The following is a 23,003-nucleotide window of genomic DNA, read 5'->3' on the forward strand; positions in this document are numbered from 1 at the left end:
TGAGATAACTAGTGATAGTGTAGGTTAACAGTTCAGGGTTATTACAGGACACCTGGTCATTGAGGAATAAGTCCCATTCGGTGGCATCAAAACAACCCCTCAGCTCTTCAACTGAATCATTTGTCCAGGCCTGAAGGTGTTTAACGGGTTTCTCCCTTTTTAGTTTCTGAACTACTTTGGCAAGAGGTGGATGACGTTATGATCTGACAGTCCTAGTGGTGGGAATCCACATTTCTAAAGCACTGGTCCAGAGTCTTATTAAGCCTCATTGGACAGGTCACATATTGCTCCAAATTTGGCAGATGGGTGGAAATGACACATCTGTCTAAATCCCCCAATAAGAGGATCGGATCATCAGCAGAGTTACGTTGCAAATGGCAACTATGCACTCAGTTGCTAGTGTGTAATCTGGGCCAGGCGCATATACCAGAATGACAGTGATTTGCCCAAACCCACGAGGCAAGTAGTACGGTCGAAAAGAAACAGTCATGATCTCATACTGAGTGGAACAGTCAGTTTCACGTACCATTAAGTTGGTTGCCGAGCTGGTTTTCATAAACATGCATAATCCACCTCTGATGCTTTTCGCTGTTCGTCTAGCGTCTCTGTCAAATTAAACGAGTGAGTATCCCTACAGATCAATGTTGCTTACATCCTCCGAAAGCCAGGACTCCATAAAACAGATCAGGTTGGCTTTACTAAAATCTCTGTCATACTTGGCAAGTGTGGAAAGATCAGTCATCTTGTTTTGTAGTGAGCGCACATTGGATAGGGTGATTGTAGGGAGAGGGAAACTACCTCTCCTTTTGAGCCAGTTCCGTATCCCCCCTCTAGATCCACGCTTAATCCTCTTTGTTTTGAGATGGGCAGTTCAATGTGCGAAGCAGATGATTTCAGGACCACTAAAAAGGTTTCGGCTGAGTTTTTATTAAATCTGTCAGAAGCTCAGCAGGTGTTCCCGGATGTAGACAGGCATGCAGGTAATTCATTGTTCCATAGATTCCGGGGCTTTGCTCCAAGCGTTTACAGTCTCCCGGAGGATCACCAGAGCCCAGATCACCACTACAAACGTGACGAACATATTCCCTAACATGATTGCCACATATTGACTTTTTTTCAGTAGCAAATGTTGATACAAAACAAACAGACGAGCCATGTGCCAAGGGTCAGCACTCACATATGCGCCCCTAGTATTTATTCATGACTTTAGAAGGAGTTATGTGCTTGAACTACTTCTTCATCTGCCCAGCACTTCTATGCTGTTTTTTCGCATATAGCATAGGTAGCCAGATGCTTTCAGTGAGTACAGATTTTGATTTTGGTCGCTGTACAGGCAACCTCACGTGGGTACGTTACGCACGTAACTCCCTGTAAAACCACAAATAGTTGTTTTTGCATTTCTGTTTGTGCACACATGAGCTTTAGAGGTATTGATAAGTGTATTTTTGAACTTTGGACACAGCTTCCAGTCTTTATGCTAACAACATACTGACTAGCATATTTCCCAAAACTACCATTAAAACCATTCCCTAAAAATGATCAAATTTCAGAGTACAGGTTATTTGCTCAAAAGATGAGCCACCAGCAATTTTATTTGAAAAGCTGCAAAAAGTAATATAGTGATAAGGCTCAGTCTAGCCATTTTGTCATTTTGTCACGTACAGTAAATTAAATTAAAACTGAAACTTACAGTCAACTTATACTTAAAGTTGTCTGCTTTTGTGAAAGAAAAAAGGATGAAGAAAATATCACCAACAAGCTACCAACTCCTGGGGCCCGGTACTGTACCTACATACAGTATTACATATCAACCTTCAAATCAACATCAGTCTAACGCTAAAAGAAAATTACTCATTGCTGCACAGTATAGCTAAAATGTAGGCAAGTTTTCCCATAACCATAACTTAGGAAACAACAAATTGTATCAGCACAGAATCTGCCAGAGTTCACTGGCCTGACAACAGCCCTGTCTGGATGTAGATGGAGAAAAGCCAAAAGCCAGAATCATTTCTGTACACAAATTAACTGTGACAATGCACTGTTGCTGTGAAATTAATTTAAGACATTTAGCAAGAAATTTCAAATATGTATTGATGGAGAGAATGATTATAGACCTGGGTTAGGCTCAAGAATTCAAAATGAGGGCATTCAGTTCATTCCTTGGCAGAGAAATGATTTTAATCCCCTTGTTGTAGCTGGACTTCGATAAAAAAATTATACCATATTACATAACTCCAGACCTAAAGTCATGGGCTTGTTCTACTTACTTAATTCCAAGAACCCAGGTTTATACCTTTAACAATTACACTGACTTCTTTGTGGAAAAAATCCACAACCGTTAGTCAGACTGATTTTAATTCAGACATTACAACCAAAATTTGGTTAGGATAGACACTTTTGTCCAAACCTAAAGGACCACATGCTCAACTACAGGACCAGCCTGTTACAGTGGATAAAATGCATTTGCTTGTATCTTTAGGTTTCAAGTTGAAATTAAACTCAATGTTGAAAGTAGTTTGCTTGACATTTAAGCTGGGTCTTGCAGCATAGGAAAGTGAGGTTTTTACCTTGTGTGGCCATTTACATGTGAAACTATTATTTAATTATTACTATTAATTAATTAAAGACAGTAACGTGCAACATAGAGAGAAGCATAATGAATAAATCTAGCTAATTCAACATCATCATTATCAATAAATAATGTTACTGTAAATTCTTGAATAAAAGCAAGTATTCAAATAATGCAAGTACAAACAAACAAATTCATATTGCCATAAAAACATTGATGGGGGTTGGAATTACCTTTACTACAATGGCAGCACTGATTCCCACTCACCACTCTGCTGCTCTCAGTTTCTATTTTTAACAGAATTATAGTTTTCATTCATTCAAATTTCCTTAGGAGTTTTTTCAACATACAGTTTCAACATGGTTGATTGGATGACTGAGTGTTACACTATTTGAGAAGTGCTGGGTCAGAGGTTCAGTTCCTGGTGATGGAAAGCTTTTCCTTAAGGAAGTTGTTTCAAACTCTGCATTTCAGCTGAAGCATTCACACTGCATTTTCTAGTTAGTGAATGAAAACTATAATTGTGCTGACTCCGCATTCACACTATTGTTCTTATAATCTATATTATTCTGACTTCCTACTTATTATTCTTCTGTACATTTTTCGGGCGACTACTACTTCTGCATACTTTGAGATACAGAAACCATTCAAATGTCAAAATGTTCAGTTCTTTAAGGACATTTATGCTTGTATTCAACTCATAGCTCTCAGGATATGTGCTATGACGCTACATCTTTCTACCTCTTATACTTATTAAAATATTAAGCTTTTTTCATATGTTTTTATAATGGAACTGAATGGGAGAAATCTTCAAATCCTCTTCAACTGATCAAGCCAGATGAAACTAACAAGTTAGCTAAACTTCAAGCATGCCTTAAGGAGATAAAAACCTGGATGAACTGCAATTTTCTAATGTTAAAACTGACAAAACTGAAGTTTGGCCCAAAATACCTCAGAGACACATTATCTAAAGATATAGTTGTTCTAGATGGCATTGCCCTGGCTTCCAGCAGCACCATAAGGAACATCTGAGTTATCTTTGATCCTTTAACTCCTACATGAAACAAACTTCAAGGACTGCCTTCTTTCACCTATGTAACATTGCAAAAATCAGGCACATCCTGTCTCAAAAATGATGCCCGAAAAACTAGTCCATGCATTTGTTACTTCTAGGCTGGATTATTGCAATTCCTTATTATCAGGCTGCCCGAATAAGTCCCTTAAGAGTCTCCAGTTGATCCAGAATGCTGCAGCACGTGTACTGACAAGAACTAGGAAAAGAGATCATATTTCTCCAATATTAGCTTCTCTGTACTGGCTCTGTGTAAAATCCAGAATAGAATTTAAAATCCTACAAAGCTCTTAATGGTCAAGCACCATTGTATCTTAAAGAGCTCATAATACCGTATTACCACATTAGAACACTGCACTCCCAGAATGCAGGGTTACTTGTGGTTCCTAGAGTCTCCAAAAGTAGAATGGGAGCCAGAGCCTTCAGTTATCAAGCTCCTCTCCTGTGGAATCAGGTCCCAGTTTGGGTTCGGGAGGGAGACACCATCTCTTGTTGATGTAAAGAAACTGTTTTTATGACATGAGGTTTTGGTCCTGATGGACCACAGCCTCCTGCCGGAGGGGAGTGTCTGAAACTGTTTGTGTCCAGGGTGGGAGGGATCATCCTGCACACCTCAGGGTCCTGGAGGCATACAGCTCCTGGAGGGAAGGTAGATTGCAGCCAATCACCACCTCGGCGGAGCGAATGATACGCTGCAATCTGCCCTTGTCCTTGGCAGTGGCAGCAGCGTACCAGATGGTGAAGGAGGTAAGGATGGACTCAATGATGGCAGTGTAGAAGTGCACCATCATTGTCTTTGGAAGGTTGATTTTCTTTAGCTGCTGCAGGAAGTACATCCTCTGCTGGGCTTTCTTGATGAGGGAGCTGATGTTCACACCCACTTGAGGTCCTGGGTGATGATGGTGCCCAGGAAGAGGAAGGATGGTAAATGGACTGTACTTATATAGCGCCTTTCTAGTCTTTCTGACTACTCAAAGGACTCCACAGTTTCGACAGGGGAGTCGACACTGTGGAATCCACAACCATCTCCACTGTCTTAAGAGCATTGAGCTCCAGGTTGTTCTGACTGTACCAGGTCACCAGGTGGTCAATCTCCCACCTGTAGGCAGACTCATCCCCATCAGAGATGAGCCTAATGAAGGTGGTGTCATCCGCAAACTTCAGGAGCTTGACGGACTGGTGACTGGAGGTGCAGCTGTTGGTGTACAGGGAGAAGAGCAGAGGGTAAAGAACGCAGCCTTGAGGGGAACTGGTGCTGATGGTCCAGGAGTCAGACATGTTTCCCCAGCCTCACGTTCTGTCTCCTGACTTCATTTCCACAGAGGTCAGGGCAACGGGTCTGTAGTCATTAAGTCCTGTGGTCCTTGCTTTTTTGGGCACAGGGATGATGGTGGAGGATTTGAAGCAGGATGGCACACGGCATGTCTCCAGTGAGGTGTTAAAGATGTCTGTGAACACCGGGGACAGCTGTCAGCACAGTGCTTCAGGGTGGATGGGGAGACAGAGTCTGGTCCAGCTGCTTTTTGGGGGTTCTGCTTCCTGAACATTCTGTTGACATCCCTTTCCAGGATGGAGCTAAACGATGGAGCCCCAGACCCCTGCTGAGGTAGGAGAGGTGGAGCTGGTGGATGGAGTCACAAGGGATGGTGTCAGGACTGTCCCATTGTCTCTCAAAGCGACAGTAGAACTCATTCAGTTGGTTGGCCAGGCACAAGTCGTTAATGGAGTGGGGGGCATAGGTTTGTAGTTGGTGATGTGTCTGAGCCCCCTCCAGACAGAAGCAGAGTCGTTGGCTGAGAACTGGTGTTGTAGTCTCTCTGAGTACAGTCGTTTAGCTTCTCTCACTGCCTTGCTAAACCTGTACTTCGATTCCCTAAACCTGTCCCTGTCTCCACTCCTGAACGCATCTTCCTTTTCCAACCTTAGCTGTCTGAGTTTAGCTGTGAACCAGGGTTTGTCGTTGTTGTACCCTGTTGCGTGATGGTACATAGCAGTCCTCACAGCAGCTGATGTATGACATCACAGCCTCTGTGAACTCATCCAGACTGTTGGTAGCAGTCCTGAAAACATCCCAGTCAGTATAACCTAAGCACACCCGAAGGTCCTACATAGCTTCACTGGTCCACTGCTTTGATGTCCTCACAACAGGTTTACAGAACTTTAGTTTCTGCCATTTCTGTAAACACTGACCAGAATAAATGAAACAAACTCATGGGGGGAGTAGAAGGGTTTACAGTTCATGAATAAATATTCCAGATCAAGAGAACAGTGCTGTTGAACTGTCACATCGTTGCACCAGCCACTGTGGATGTAAAAACAGATACCTCCACCTTTCGTTTTGCTGGAAATTTCTGTGTCACAAAAAGCTCTGAAGCCTGCCTGTTGCAGCTCAAAGTCTGGTATCGATCCACACAGCCACGTCTCTATGAAGCATAAAACGGAAGATGAATAAAAGTCTCTGTTTTTCCTCATCAGTAGCTGAAATTCATCTAGTTTATTGCACTGTGAGCGCACATTGGAGAGAAATATTCCTGGTAACGGTGTGCAAAGTCTGTAAACCTATGGAGGTGCACAAGCGCACCGGCACGCTTCCCTCTCCTCTGGTGTTTCACTGCATGAGCAAAGGTGAGAGCACCTTTGACCAGAATATCCATTAATTCCACTGATGGACAGAAGACAGAATAAATCTGCTGGTGTAGTTCTCCTGATGTTCATGAGCTCATCTCTGGTGAAAGAGCTTCGGGTATCACAGCAGAAAACCGAATTTACAAATAATACAAGACAAATCAATACGCACCAAAACACAGAGGCAGCCATCCATAGTGCCATCTTGAACAACATCCCAGTATTACAGTTTTGCTTCCAGCTTTTCTAGCAATTCTTAGCAGCTCTTAGCTTTTTTAGGTAATACAGTTCAGCTTCCAATTCTGCCAGTTTTACATTTTCAGCCATGCTTTGCAATTTTGATTTCAGCTGTCAGCAATGCCACGCATTTTCTGCAGGAAATGCGTTTTCTAGTTATTTCTAATCACTTCTCCTTTGCCATTTTTCATGATCTAACGCAATAGCGTCACTGAAACAATTCCTGCAAATGCTTAAAATTTGAAAAATTATAACAAAAGCCTATAGTACCAGGACTGGTAGGCGTTATGCCCTTTGAGCTGCTGTAAAATGTGAAAAATCTGTGTAGAAAGTGTTGAATTATTGATGGTATCTCAACAGTGACCAAAAAACAGCAAATGGAAGCACCTGGAAAAAATTACTCACTTACTTAATGAAAAGAGTATTTCTATAAAATTTGATAGAATATATAAACTGGGATAATTCATCATTATCAAAGGCATCAAAGCCTGTTTCAAATAAAGGTCTGGTTCTCTCTGCAATTGAGGTAAATAATGGGCCATTATTTGAGAATTTACAGTATCTACTAGAAAGTACTAAGATTAATTAGTTCATTGCCCTTATCGTTCAGTAAGTTTTGTTAATTAGTTCAAATTTTAGCTGCTACAACTCAGCTAGTTCTTATTCTCAAATTTTGTGAAAATGTATGTATTACAACAACTTGTGTTGTGTTGAAACAACAACATTGAGCGAGAGGAAATTTTGAAATATGGACCTGCAACTAGTGGAACAGGATGCTTGGAATCATTATCAAATGCATGTAATATTCCTGGCAAGTGGTGAATGGTGTGAATTAAACAATTCTTTACTAAAAAATGACAAATCTACCAAAATAATCTGACCCAAAAAAGACAAGAGACCACACAGGATGAGGAATATGTGTTGACCGATACCTGATCCGGCACTGGGCTGGAAGATTTTTGGAAGTGCAGGAGGGTGAGCATGTGTAAAAGCTGGCAATGAGTAGGCATAGGCGGAGGGCCAAGCCTGCTGGGTAGTGCTTGGTGGTCGTGTGTGTAAAGAGGATGGAACAGAGGGGTCTGGGGGTTCAGGCAGAGGAGGACGAGATGGGACCGAGATGGTGGAGCCAGAGGACGTTTTCCAATCCATCTCTGAGGTTACTGGGTGAAAGATAATAGATGAGATAAATGGATGGACAGGGTGAAGATAAAAGATAGAGAGAGAGAGAGATTAAATTAAGTATTCAAAGAAAAGATGAATAAGTAGAGGGGGGGATAGGAGCAGTAAAATACAGAATGGGGGGGGGCCTTCAGGACCAATCATGAAGGTGGAAGAGTAAATCTGGGAACAGAAACTTACCTGTGGGGCCTGATTCAATTGCAGGCCTCCAAGCCAGATCATGTACTCTTGTGGTAGAAGGGGCAGAAGCTGTTATAGAGAGAAAAAGGAACAGCAGACAGAAAGAAAGAACGCAAAGGGAACTGCGTTTTAAATAGGAAACAAAAGAGGAAGCAACAGTTTGAGAAAAACAGTTCAAAGAGAAATAAAAAGGTGAGAAAGGACATCCTTTCTTGACTCCTCACAGCTAATACAGAGTTGAGGTTGACAACGGGGCAAAAGATCTCCCATGCCAAGTCTTTTCCAGAATTAATTATACTACTACTAATTATATTGTAGTGTGTATGTTGCTAACTGAATTACAGTCCTTTCCTAAATCTAGCGCAGCACACTTTATTTAGAATTGATTTCGATTTCGATATTGATTTAGAAGATTAAAGCCATTATTTCAGTGTGTCTGATACATAATAAATTAATATCGTACATCTTCTGTTGCTATGTAAATATAATAATCAGAATGGACTCTTAATCAGCAGATACCCCTCTCAACAATCAAGATTAGGTGTCACCTTAAACCCCCTACCATTTCAGTTTATAATGTGCTTTAGTGGTAGATAAAGTATTACCAAACAAATATGTAATTAATCAAATTAGCACAAACTAATTGCAACACTGTGATGCTGGAGTCTTCGGGCCCCCAGAGGGCTGGGGCCAGTCCCCAGTCTTACCAGTAACATGAGAGGCTTGTCCAGTTCCAAAGCTGGCCCTCCTCTCCTCGCCGACTTCATCATCGCTGTCATTAAAGTCATCCAAATTTCCAATGTCACTCTGTTTCATACTCATTAGACTGGCCAAACTCTGCATGTCCTCATCTCTGTGGAAAATAGAAAAATAATCCTCTTAAAACATTCGATATCTGAGAATATCTGTGTCCAAAAATATCAGTATTGGTCTTCAAAAACCCATATTGGTCCAACCCTTGTTTCAACAAATGATTTAAATTACAATTATACAGCTTTGAGGACTCACAGCTTTCAGTAAATTATTTTGATATGCTGCTGGGTTGATGACTTACGTGGCTTTGCCCTCTTTAAGAAAGATACAAGACAAGTTCAGTTTCAGTGTGGCTTCCACCACTTTGATAGACAGCGGTTTGAGCTTCAGTGTTACGTCATACTGGGCCGGCGTGGCACTGGCAAACTTCTTCATATTGACATCAGCTGATGCCAACACCTTCCTACGGCCTTTTGTCTCCTAATAAATAAAACCAATGGACAAGGAATTTAAGATTGAACACAAATTCCTTCATCCTGAGAATGCATTGTCCATCTGAGTTTTACAATTAAAAGTAGGCTAAATTAAATTAAATCACAACTAATGATAACGCAGATACAGCAGACTCACATTTTCAATGACAAAAGTCCAGTCCTTGTCTTCAAACTCCTCTGCAGTAGGTTCCTGTTGACAGATAAATAATTGCTTGATGCATTAGCCATGTCATTGCCGATCCAGATTAATAACTAAATTATGCATTTACCATCTGTTATCTAAATAATTTATCAACTACAGCTACGTACGTAGAGACTTAACTTCTTACCTTGAAGAGTGTGACAGTAATGTCTAAACTCTCTGGAACCTGCCAAACCACCAGGCCTCTGTAGGGGTTTTTAATCCCTGGCTGCCAGCTGTGGAGCTGACAGAAAAGACAATACAAAGAAGGGATTCAATCTCAAAAATGTTGCCTAAATGTCCTATGGATTGTATTTTAGCCTCTGCAGAGCACACTTTAAATACAAGACTAAACAAAAGTTTATCCTCTTGGAACCATCTAAATCCAGAACATATTTCCTAGCATTTTAGCCATTTCTATATAGTGACAATTGGCTATTTTGAATGCTTCTGAATGAATCTCATCGCATTCTTCTTTGCTTTATTACCTTTGTGCTGTGACGTCTGTTTCTCCTGATCCACACCACTCTCAGTTTGTCTGGTTGCCTGCGATAACAGCAGAGCACAAATAACATTTTACTGTTTTTAATCAAGCCAATATACTGTATGCATACAACATGATCAAAACACACACCCAGGTAGATATGCAAGCAAGTTTCTGAAATAATGTTTCAGTTCCATTTTCAGTTTGACTGTTGACCTTTTGTATGTGTAAATAAAGCTCTATAGTTAAGAAAGTGACAGAATTCACTCCCTCGTTCACTGATTCAATATTCTCTACATAATAAACACTCAATAGTTTAGTCTTTACTCTTACATAATCATTTTGTGTTATCACTGACACTGATTGCTAGTAAAAAGCAGTGTACATGCCATGGATACTACTTTTTTGTTGCATTGTGGCAATTTGTGATGGTACTATAAAGTGTATAAATCTCTAATCTCGAATTTGGACATTCAAATGGCAAAAAGTAAATATAGTGTACTAGGTAGCAAATGGTGAGAGATTTCGAACACATGCTAGGAGTCTACAGCCACACTAGCAACTCTCATGGCAATCCTTCTGATTGTTGTTCAGATATTTCACTCAAAACTAGGCCTGCATGATATAAGGAAAATCTGCGATGTGCGATAACTTTGTTGAATATTACGATGACGATATGATTTGCAGTTACTATAATATAAAAATAACTATAAATATTGTTTCTAGAGCAGCAACAGCAAAGTCACTACATAAACTCAATAATATCTCACTGGAAACAAATCTAAAATGTTAATAAAATAAATCATATACACCAAAACACCATATACTGTACGCTGAGTGAAGTTTAGAAAGAATAAAGAACACAGACGTCAGTCATTATCAGTCCTCCTGTCCTCTGTCCTCCTCCCTCTGCTGCTGATGTGACTCACCTGCAGGTACCACTGGTAGAGGGAGGAGAGGCTGGTTTGTCTCAGCCAGCAGTAAGTTTACAAGAATCTGCCCAATTTTAAGGTACATGGCAAACTAAGCTAAACAGTTAGCTACATACACACTTAGTTTTAGCTTGTTTGTAACAATCCGCTATTAGCCAAGCTAGCGTGTGGTGCTTGTGTAAAACATATACAGACAGAGCAGATTAAAATATCCCTTTCTACATGTTTACATACTTATGCTTGTTGAACAGGTGTATTGGCTGTTTACTCACTAAGGTTTTATTGCCCTTACAGTAACGAGTGTAGTTGTCCTCAACTCGAGTAGTCTTCGAGTTATCTTCACTTCACTGTGTCCACCGCGGCTCTGCGTGCACATGTGTGTGTATGTGGAGGAGCTCAGCCCCGACACAGAGAGCAGGGCAGAGGCTGCAGCGTGATAATAAATACTACGGTCTTTAGCCCAGGGGCCCCTTTAATACTGGGTTTCAGTACCCATCCCTAAATTTAATTATTTTTCTTATTCATCACATTTCATTTCAGGCAGTCTTTTGCGATGTGTTTATCGCACATATTCATATAGCGATGACAATGAAAATACGATTTATTGGTCAGCACTACTCAAAAGTACTCACAGTACAAACTACTCACAAGTAATGAATTTTATCCCTCTTCAATGGGACTTTAAGGCCCTGCGAGCAAAACACTGCAACACATGTTGCATTCAGATTTCAGATATTTAACATATTCTGTGTTCTTGTTTATTGTCTATTCTTGTATGTGTCCTCTTACTATTGTTCTATGGTTGCAACAACCCATTATCACCACAGTAAAATATCATCTAATTTCATTTAATCTAATAATGGGGTCTGAGAAAGAGTGCAGACCCAGGAGATGATGGCTTGTCAAAAACAAGCCAAAAAGCACACAGCATACACACAAGCCCATCTGTGTGCTTCCAGAACATTGAGGTGAAGAGCTTAACCAGGAGAAAATTAAAATCCTGTGACTGTGAGCAAGAACTCAGTGATAGAGAGTTAGTCTCCTGAGGATAAACAGCTCTGATTGGATGTGTGTGTGTGAGAGAGAGAGAGAGAGAGAGAGAGAGAGAGAGAGAGAGAGAGAGAGAGAGATACTGGAAACACTGCAAACACACTATACAAATAATGGGAGACCCCACACATGACTTCAGGAGCTGAAATCTCACTCAGACTCACATTATCCTGTGAGACTTTAGAGCAGCAGCTTGTTGTGTGAACAATGTATGCACATAACTAAGATGTGGATTAAGCCATTGCTGTGAAAACAGATTGAGTATGGCTTAAGGCATGGCCACATTATGATCAACAAAATTTCCCCACACTTGGCCGCGAAAAAGGACGTGATGTCACTTTTCTGATGAGGTAATATAAAAACATTGATCAAAGAGATCACAGATTGTAAACGGTGTATGAGAATGATGCTGCAATTTGTAGTCTGGTAGTGTGATAATGTACTAATAAAGTGATAAAAGACAAGAATAATAACATCCCCATTTCAAAACAGTGCAGCAGCTTTTCTATGGGCCGAACAAGCTCATCTGCTCTGTCAAAGTTGATCAAAGGTGAACTCTGACCATCGAATCCGCAGGAGCCGGCTAGAGAACGCAATGAAACAGGAAACGCACGCTTGAATTTGTCCGTCGTTAGGGCTACAATAGAAGTGAATGGGACACGGAGCTAATATTTATATACCAGATATTAGGATTGGGGCGGTATCTATTTTTTCACACATTCATACCTTCCTGACATTTCACCAGGGTATATGGTATTTGTGTAAAAAAAAAAGCTGAGCTGCTGGTGATAAAAATCATTGTAGCATGTATGACACTGTCTAGCCTACAATGCTATGTCTAATATGCAATTAGCCTTCTTAGACAAATCTTGCAGGGTTTAAATATTTATGGTCCATAGAATAATCAATAGATAGGAAATAAGCGCCCTTCTTGCTAGAGGACCCGTTGACACAATCTGGGAGAATCATCACCCTGCAGAGCTGGAGTGTTTTTATTTTCGGCACAGTTTTTCTATCCTATACGGCGCTGGTTTAGCAGCCCAGAAAACTCACAGACCAATTGCATGGGTTGTAAATCATCTCACGTGATGCTACTCAGCCAATCAAATCTGTGCATTCTGATGAGCACTGCGACTCGAGTCAGTGAGTGAGATACACACAGGAAGACAAGATGAGAGACAGTCGGAGAAATAAGCGAGTCAGAGAAAAGTAATTTCACATGGCATGAACAGAAAAGTAGACAGCGAAAAGAGAGCTTTTAATCCAGAATGGCCAGACTCTTACGTGTTCATTCTTCCCACAGGCAGACAGTGGCGATTATTAAAAGCAGCAATGTGAAGCGCCACTAACGTTACGAGACAAAGCACAGAGCATCTTTTGAGCAAACATACCCACTCAAATCCGAACTGAGCGCACAGAAAATAAACAATCTAAGAGCCAATATGATCGATCCACCAGGAAGAGGAGCATCTGTATTTTTGACGGTATTGAAAATCATACCTTCGAGATTTCTAAATACCCTGGTATACCGTAATACTTTGATACTGTAATGTGACCAGGCCTTTAGAGTATACAGTGAACTATAGGGGAACAACATTGCAGTTTGCCAGTCTTCTGCACTGCAGCTATTGCTTTGCTTATGTGTGTGTGCGATCTACAGGCAAGCACTGTTTATGACAAATGTACGAGGTCACCATTATTTGTAACACTGACAACATTGCTAAAGGCCCCTATACAATTAACAGACTTCCTGATTTCTAGGTGTCCTGTTTCAACTTTAACCTACTGTGCAATGAGGGATTATTTGCGACATTTCAGGTGTGCTCACTTTCAGTTGACCTCCAAATAAAGTGGTTTATATAATGTGGATAAACTGTTATCGTCTGACTTTTCATGTTTCTTGACCCGTCAGACTTTGTTGTAGCAATGTTGCCATGTTTCCAAATCTCAGTGATTACTCTGGTGAGTACAATTTTATCATAACTGATACCAAAACTATGAAAATAAGAGCCGAGTTGTAATAAACGAGAATTATAAAATAAGATAAATTAAATGAATGGCAAGAATAAGGTATAGCATGAATAAATCACACACTGGCAGGCTTCAGTCCAAAAAGTATTGAATCAGTAGTGTCAGTTTTGGCCTAGAGCCTACTGGTCGAACTGTAGTGGGGACAGTGTGCCTGTGCCTCCTTCTCATGTTGCATGACCAGTGTGTGCGTTGGTGAGAATGGTTCTGAGAGAGGCGTGAGAGTGAAAGACAGAGAACAGAAATAGACATCTGCCATGCTGAACTTCACAGAGGCTTAACAGCTATCCTACACCTGCTGCACTATTTATCAAAGACAAGTTCCTGTGCTGCTGCAACAGGCTGACCAACAAATCTAATACAGTGTTTTTAGCTCCTGGAGTCGGTAGATTAGTGGTTTTCAGAGTACAACTTCTCAAGAGAGAATATGTGTCATTCACATAACACACATGGAGTGGAGTACAGAAGTACAAGGTGTTTTAACTTTAATTTATGAGGGAATGCTGGATGGTGTGAGGGAAGCTGTTGATCATACAACGTCTAAATAGTTTTCCCAGACTGTCTAAACTCTCTTATACTTCAATGTAGGTGGTTTTTGCAAATCAGTTCAGGGAGACAGCCCGTCTAGCTGATCCACATTTTACACATTCTTGTCATAGACTGTAGAAAACACAACTGTACTGTCTGTGATGTCACCCATAGGTCACATGAGTTTTATTTCTTGCTTTAAAGAAAACTTTAAAGCCCCTACACACCCACACAGGTGTTTTCAATTATTTTGCATGATTAGTTTTCTTTATAGGACTGTGTGGGTGTGTACAGACTGTGATTAGCTGACATTTCTTCCTCACTCTCCTATTGGCTTTATTGTACCATTGAGACCACTGCGCTGGCACAGCGGGTACTCATGCAGAAAGCCATGGCAAAAAACTGAACCTGGCTCATCTTTTGCCGCAGTGCAAGGTGATGTCTTCCTGCAACACACTTTGTCATCCAACCAAATACATGCAAGTGCTCATTCCTGTTAGATTTATTTTACTTGTAAAATGAACATTGTTATTCCACTCTTCACCTCGCGATCGACGAGACAGAGGATAAAATGACTGTGAAAACTTTTTTGTAAGTTGTACAAGTGGAAAATATCATAGCGGTCAGAAATTCCTGATCTGTCTGTCTCAGAATTACAACTAGGAGGTTGAAATAAACATTAATTACGGCCTGAACGTTATGAAGTAAACGTGGCATTAGAGGTGTTGGCAGGTGGATTTTTGTACTGGACAGAGCCAGGCTAGCTGTTTCCCCCTGTTTCCAGTCTTTATGATAAGCTAGGGTAGCCACTTCCTGACACCAGCTCTGCACTTAACACACAGACATGAGATCGATCTGAACATCTCTCTCTCGGACAAAAAGAAAATAAATGTATTTCCCAAAATGTTGAACTATGAGGCTAAAGAATTACCCCAAACTGACTTTTACCACCCAAACTGTAGTCAGGGTGATTGTTTAAAACAGTGTTTAATCTGTTCATAAACAGAAGTGGAAAAAATTATTTATGGGGTGTTATGTGCTGGAACTATTTCTTCATGAACAACAGTTTATCCATTCCCCAAGCACATCTTTGCAGTCTCCAGCCCAGGACTTACAGGTCTGACCAAACATTCAGTGCCAGCGTTCAGTCTCCAGACATAGCGCTGGTTGCCAGATACATTTAGTGACCACAGGTTTTGGTCTCTGTACAGTCACAATGGTACCAAACCTGGCACCCTTACTGTGATGACAAGACTTTAGGTAGTCACTGTGCCCGGCTGTTGTTCTTTAAGAAACAGCTGTAGCAACCACAAATCGTTACAAACTATCACTTAAACAAAGGAGATACAACATGTTCATTAGTGAGCTTTAGAGGTGTTGGTTGGTGTATTTTTGAACATTGGACAGAGCCAGGATAGCTGTTTATCCTGCGTCCAATCTTCATGCTAAGCTAGGCTAACCACATCCTGACTCCAGCTCCATACTTAAAACACACAGACATAAGATGGATACTGATCTCCAATATCGAGAAAGCAAATGAGCTTATTTCACAAAATGTTGAACTAATCCTTCAAGGTCAGTCTGAACGCAGCCTAACATCTCTTGTCATCAGTGCAGTGAGTTTGGTTATCAGTGGTCTAAATGTCACTTTACAGACTTTTACACCCAATTTTACACCCAAAATTTATAAGATTCATTCTCGCCACAGATTATAAAGTATATAGTCTAAACCATCCACCTAACCATTTACACACACTCTAATGAAAAGGCACACATGATATCTGGGTTCAGGCTGGAGCTCACTGCTGTATGATCTGTGCTTTCAGGGCATCACCTGATGTTATATAAAGTGTGAACATGTACATACGCCGCCTCACAAGGAGCTGCTTTGGTTAACGTTGTCGAAGAAGTGAAGGAAGTACTCAGGATTTGAAACCACTGTAAACCTGACAGTGTAAACATTTAAATCTAAACATTTACCAGTCACATACAGCCAGATGGTCTTCAAGGTCTGGACTTGCCATTAAGCCGTGGGACGGCATGTGAGCTCTGGTCTCATTTCTATTAAATTAAATCATTGCAAAATTATGGAAGTCAATTTCTGCCAAGAAAAGAAAAGAAACTAATGAAAAGTCAGGACTGATTACAATTATAATACTCAATATAGTCAATATTATGAGACACTAAATCAAAACTTTAACTTCCTTAATTAAAATTATGACTGTGTGAAAATTAAGAGATTAAGTAATAATTAGAAAATTTCAAAATCAAAATTTAGACTTATTAAGTCTTATTAATTTGAAACGTTATGAGGTAGTAAGTAAAGCCCGACCGACACAGGCTTTTTGAGGCTGATACTGTTATCAATATTTGAGAGTTTAAAAAATCCGATAATGATATATCGGCCGATATTAGTTTTCTTTACACAACCCATAACATAAATAAACATTTTTGATAACGTTTCCTTAAATTTGTTTGGTTTTTTTTACAATTAACAAGAAATGTACTGGGCAGGACATTTAACAGTTGAAAAAAATTGTCACTACTCAACAAACTATAAAATGGTAACACTGTTTCAAACATATCTTTGGTATTTCTGTACTTCTATTTCTTACCATTTCAGCTGCCACATACACAGATATATCTGCAATGAGCTAATATCGGCCCATATGTCAGCCTGGACAATTTATTGGTCAGGCACTAGAATTAAGTAGTAATTTTGATTTTCTGAGTAAAAATTGTTACTCAATGTTATATTCAACTAAGTAATTCTTATTAGACTGAGTCAAAATTGTGTCTTTTTAGGTCAACATCATGAGATACTAAGTCAAAATTTTAACTTAGATAAGATAAATATTACGATATAGTAGTAAGTCAAAATTGTGACTTAATATTTTAAGTTAAAGTTATCGCAAGTTATCATAAGAAATTGTAATCTTGACCAGTTATCTTTAATTATCAAATTATGCCTGACTGATTTTGACTTAAAATGTTCTAATTTTGACTTACTATCACATATTTTATTTACTATTTCACAATCTTGACTTAAGTTATAATTTTGACTTACCGTGAGTATTTTGAACCTCACCTCAGGGACTCTCACCTCAAAAATCCCTCTAGACCCCATTTAAAAAATACACAATTTCAACATCATAAACATATTACATTTCTCTATATATCTTACATTTAAAGTCTACTCTCACTTCCATATACATTTTATGTGTAATATCATATAGTGTTGTGCGCCTAAGGGGAGCTGTAGTACAGGAAAAGTAACATGTATCAATTCTCACACTGTGAGGATACACACCCTCTATGATAGGATCTACCAAGGACAGAAACAAGTTGATACTGGTCGGTGTGTATGATGCTTCTTGAAAAGTACAGAAAAGTGTGACAGGAGGGTAGGACACTATACAAGCCAGGGCTGGAGGATTGGAAACACATGCTGACTGCACCGTGAGTAATGATAATGGAATTAAAGGAACTCCTGCAGTGCCAAGACTGAAGCAATCAGTCTAGAAATGTATGCTTGTTATTTACAGTATGATTCTGATCTACCACCTAACCTATACATTGGTTAGGGTCTAAAGGTTTTCCATGTATCCTGCTATTTAATCTAACGTTGAGCATGCTGAAAATGACTTTGTGACATATATTCAGTGTAAGACTTACAGTAAGACAAAGACTGAAACCCAGAGTAATGACTACCCATTTTAGGCCCATGGCCTCAATATTTAGCACTGAGAATCAAAAACAGTTTAGTACCAAAAGTTGGCACTGAATCTTCTTCTTGTTGACTTAAACCACATGCACAACTTGCTCTGCTATTTCGGTGTACTGTCACTGACACGGTCCCCACCCCCAGATCAGCCAGCGGAGCTCTTGGCTTGAAGGAATTGGACGGAGCCACTAAAGCAACATAGAGGAAAGCCTAGTCCTTGCTGTATCTGTGTATCTCTGCTTATAAACTTATATAAAGCATTTATAAGTTTATGTTTTGTGGTTTTGTTGTTGTTTTTTTTTGCACCACTAAAGTAAAGAAATAAAGGACAGCTGCAAAAAAACTGGAGCGAGACAGTAGTCCAGCATCGCAGTACTGGGGAGAAGAATATGGGCCCAAAAAAAGTTTTGACCCAGGGACCCCTTACAAGTTCATCTGGCCATGGTGACAAAGGCAGAAATTTCATTGGTGGGTGGGGTGGCACTTAACATTTATGACCTCATTGTTCTAAAATCCTGGCTACTGCCCTGGTGGTGCTGATGGTGTAAATGACCACATCCTTTCTCCACCTGCACAAATAACACCAACCGTTCTTCCAGAGATTATCACTCTTTCCTACAGCCAGGTTATTTTTTTTAACATGACTCCAGGCTGCCATAATTATCAGGATGCTATACCACATGGTAACAACTACATAGGCTCAATACAAAAAAGCAGACGCGGAAGTAATGGGGCGTGCTCTCTGAAGAAGCGTCACCATATTTTGATTAAAGAAAATTCGCTTGACTGCATTATTAACATATAAGTAAAGCTTCCGGTACAACATGGTCCTTCTAACAGCACAATTCACAGACTGATTCTGTCATTTTCATTCAAAACCATGCAACGGCACGTAGTTCGCCGAACTTGAATCGAGAACCAAGACAAATCGTTAATAGCCACAGAAAATGTGCAGAAGTGGTTGCCCAAACAGCATTTTATATCAAAAGCCTCAACTTTTAGAAACAGTTTAGGGTGTTCGCTTCCGCCCCATTGTGTATATCGTGGCGAATCGTTAATAACGATGGAATAATAAGAGAAGTAATAATAGGTTACATTATTGACAAAAATATTGGTGGCGTATGGGGTGTGAGCTGAATTGTGTCCGAACGATCCCTCAAAGGCCATTTTGTTCTGTGGCGTACATGACTTCGCTGAAAATAATAATGTTAATATTCTGAATGGAGTTTGGCATCACTTGCTCTTCCCATACACGATTAGGTTGTCAGTGCCTTCAACACTTGGAGAGAACACATTAGGACGGCGTTGCCAAAGGAAACGCAATACATATCCACTATATTAGCTAGTAAGAAGTGTTATTACAGTTACTTACCATTTTTTTGTGCATTCTATCATTAGTTCTTGAAAGGAAGCAGCAAACTGGAACTTGGACGCTTTCTTTCCGACCCGCTGGAGTCTCTTCCATACCGAAGTCATGGTCAGGCTTGTCAAATTATTCTCTCGACACGATAAACCGACATTAATACGAAGGAATTGTGTATCCCGCTACCGTGTCCCTCCTCTGGGACTTCACCGGGGGAAGTAGACGGAGAAATTCTAGCTGCTACCCGCTGACAGCTCCTCTCTGGCGGTGTGTGACCCACTCCTCACCGGCGTCCACTCCACAGATGGGCTACAAAACAAACACACGCCTCAAGTTAGAGCTTGCGTCAGGCTAAACAATATGAACCGGAACACTGAAGATTATGACTTTCAAAATAAAGCCCTTGTTGAAAGCAGCTTGTCGGAAGTGTGTACAGACCATAGACTGTACGGCACAGACTAACGACCAGAACCATTATTCTTTGCAGGTCACACCAGAGGCATTTAAGTTAACCAGTGGGGCGCTTTGGCAGCTCAAGGTCCTCTCTGCAAGGCCTTCGCCACAATTTCAGAAATATTGAGGTACCTTTGACAAAACATCCCCACCACCCTCAGAAATGTTTTTCCAGAAACCAAAGAGAGGGTCTCGTTTTTTCATATTTAATTTATTTAGTTAACTGTTCACTTACTTTCTGTAAATTTTATTTACAAATGCAAAGGTGTAAATGGTGTTCCAGAGGGCTGCCCCATTGTCACGAATACAGTTCTGGGAAAGAGAAGCATTTATTAATTTATAGTAGTTGGCCGTAAAGTAGTCAGATTTAAAATATTGAGTCTAACAACACTGGAAGCAGCTGATAAAATGCTGTAAGTTATTAACTGAAGAATGTTATTAGTGAGTTCGTTTTTTCAAAAAAAATATATAACATGCGTCATCTGTTAACACATATACAAAACCAAAAGAAAAATACATCAGTTACAACATTATATACTTCTATATACTTTTAAAAATTACATGTATGTGCTTTGTACACCTGATAACAGAAAAGAATAAGAATCATCTAAATTTACAAATTCTATTTTAATCTTATACTGTACTGCGTAGTTCCCAGTAAAAAGGACAATAGAAAGCAAAATGGAACAAATTTTCTAAATCATTGAGATAGCACATTAAACAATTCTGTTTCTCTTTTTCCAAAGTGACAAATCGTCCAGTTTCAACGTTGAGTTGTTAAATATCAGATCTCAACTGGGCAAATAAAGATCTTTGCTTCTTTCCTAAATAATTCTATGTACTATATTCACATTTTATTATTTCATCCTAAATGTTAGCCCACTTTCAGCTAACACACATTTTCTTAACAAACAAGTATTGACCTATTGTTATTAATAAGATTGGAAATACTAATGTTTGGTCTAAAAGAAGTTAAATAAATTGAGTTTGAAAATTTGTGAATGTTATTACCTTGTACTAAACGTATTCGTATTAACTTGAATTGTAAAATATACTTGAATCTGCATATATAATGTCCATTGTGTTCGGGGGGAATATAATCTCCCCACAGGTTGCTAAAACCCACAAATTCCCAGAAAAATAAGACAAGGACAAGATCTCAGTGTCCTTGATGGTAACTTTGGCCATGCCCCATAAATGGCATAAATAATTCTACACATGACCAGCGGGATGAGCCAAGTTCCCCTTCTTTGTGTAATATTATTATGATAATGGTTAAATAGTTACATATAGCAAGACATTTTTTGGAGATATGTGCAGGTTTGGACATTTGGAAAGACACTAGAAGAAATAGGCCAATTGTGTGCAAGTACTTTATTTATTATGGTTTAAGACTGTCATGTCTACATAGTAACCCTGGATTTGTGAAACTCTCGCGAGATTTGTAATAGTTTTATTGCCTAAACCTAACCAAGTAGTTTTGTTGCCTAAACCTAAATCTCACAAGAGTTTCCGCAAATCCAGGGTTACCATCTAGACACGACCAGATTGAACTGATGAACCAGGAAATTGATTATTAAAGTCAAGTTAAATTATTGTTTCATTTTCTAACTCAAATAATAGTCTAATTTAAAATTGGACATTTATTTTCACTTGAAGGTACTTCAAGTACTTCCTGTTTCACCAGAGTTTATATTGGCTGGCTTGAGGCAGTTGAAATAGTTACTAGGCAATATACTATGCTTTACAAGTCACACCTACAATGACAGAATGGGATGTTGTCTATATGTGATGCTTTAGCTAAAGTCACCAAAGCTCTAAAAATAATGACAGTAATTCTGCAATAGATATTAAAAGGATGAAACAGAAATAACGACCTGATGCTATTGGAGATAAAATGCCATAATGTTCAGTAAGTTTACTTAGCTGAGAGCCACAGGCTGCTGTGTGTCCCTAGACGAATATTACAGTGATATTTTATTAGGGCTAGGCTATACTAGATATACAGATTTGCATTTACATATAAATGAATAATAGATGCAAATCATTTCTCCCTGCCTGAATCAGACTGCTGCAGATGACTTGTCTAAAACAAAGAGGACTGTAACATGTAACAGATGCAGGCCATCGCAAATAGTCCTAAGATGAGACAAACAGTGATTAGTGAGTTCCCATGAAGCTGTGTTTAGGAATATTATCAAGGACTGACTACAAAATAGACATTACCTGTGAGCCTGTCAGGCAAAGTTTCCCCCTGTCACGAGTCCCCCTCAGCTGGAGGGACTTTTCCAGTTTAGCCCTGAGTCTATTTATAATCTGTCGCTGACACATAGAGCAGCTGGGAATATAATGTAGCCTGCGAGAACACACACACACAGAGATAAACACCCTGTTCACACCCTGAATGATAAAAGTTGATGTAAATATCTCATATCAAGCTTTGATGTTTTTATTTCATACAGTGTCATTAGAGTCATTATTATGTTTTCCAAATATATAAAGCTTATTTATAGAATTACCAAACTAGGCCATCCTCTGATGCAAATGATGAAATTGTCTAATTTTAGTCATTATTAATGTTTATTATTAGATGACTGGACCCTGCTTTCATCTGCTGTAAGAATTTATTTTTTTAAATTACACAAATGTCAGATCATAATGTTAGAAAGCCACACGTTTTTTTATTCCAAAGTTTCAATGTTACAACGCAATGACAATCTTTAAAGCTGCATTAATTTTTTTGGGCCACTAGGGCACAACAAGCTGTAAAAACAACATCTGACATATTATAACCTTATAAAGTATATCTGGCAAATGTGTCTGGCAACAGTTGCCTATTTATGCATCCAGCAGACACAGACCAACATTAGCATTCATTTGGAGTCGTGTTTGTGTCCAACTGATGAACGTAAGTCCAATATTCACTCCCTTTGAGCTCTGCCTATCAACTCCTGAGGTAAATATCTGACTAAATGTTCACCAGGTAGTCGCTAACTCAGTCTGTGTGATGTTTGGTAATGAACAGGCAGTGTACAGTGGGTTTTTAGATTTTTGCTAAAAACAGCTGCCTGCCACTACTTGAAAGGACTGATGAGAGCAATGAGATTGAACCATAACAGTAAAGTATAAAACCAAAACAATTAGCTTAATG

General features: G+C 39.5%; 1 protein-coding gene across 16 annotated transcripts in view; it reads right to left on the reverse strand.

The window, feature by feature from the left end:
• Positions 1 to 23,003, reverse strand: part of ehbp1l1a (EH domain binding protein 1-like 1a) — a 69,151-nt gene that overhangs the window by 34,619 nt on the left and 11,529 nt on the right. For 5 of the 16 annotated variants that reach the window (XM_044185183.1, XM_044185180.1, XM_044185182.1 and 2 more), the window contains exons 1-8: positions 19,409 to 19,758; positions 9,779 to 9,836; positions 9,439 to 9,534; positions 9,246 to 9,299; positions 8,917 to 9,095; positions 8,570 to 8,715; positions 7,863 to 7,931; positions 7,436 to 7,663 (exon numbers count right to left, since the gene is read on the reverse strand). In XM_044185183.1, coding sequence (XP_044041118.1) covers positions 7,436 to 7,663; positions 7,863 to 7,931; positions 8,570 to 8,715; positions 8,917 to 9,095; positions 9,246 to 9,299; positions 9,439 to 9,534; positions 9,779 to 9,836; positions 19,409 to 19,512 — 934 coding nt within the window. In that variant the 5' untranslated portion in view covers positions 19,513 to 19,758. Of the gene's footprint in view, positions 1 to 7,435; positions 7,664 to 7,862; positions 7,932 to 8,569; positions 8,716 to 8,916; positions 9,096 to 9,245; positions 9,300 to 9,438; positions 9,535 to 9,778; positions 9,837 to 19,408; positions 19,764 to 23,003 lie in introns of those variants that run through there. The other 11 variants (XM_044185185.1, XM_044185178.1, XR_006376664.1 and 8 more) reach the window with 10 other exon arrangements.

The sequence above is a fragment of the Siniperca chuatsi genome, linkage group LG22, assembly GCF_020085105.1.
Source record: "Siniperca chuatsi isolate FFG_IHB_CAS linkage group LG22, ASM2008510v1, whole genome shotgun sequence".
Lineage (NCBI taxonomy): Eukaryota > Metazoa > Chordata > Actinopteri > Centrarchiformes > Sinipercidae > Siniperca > Siniperca chuatsi.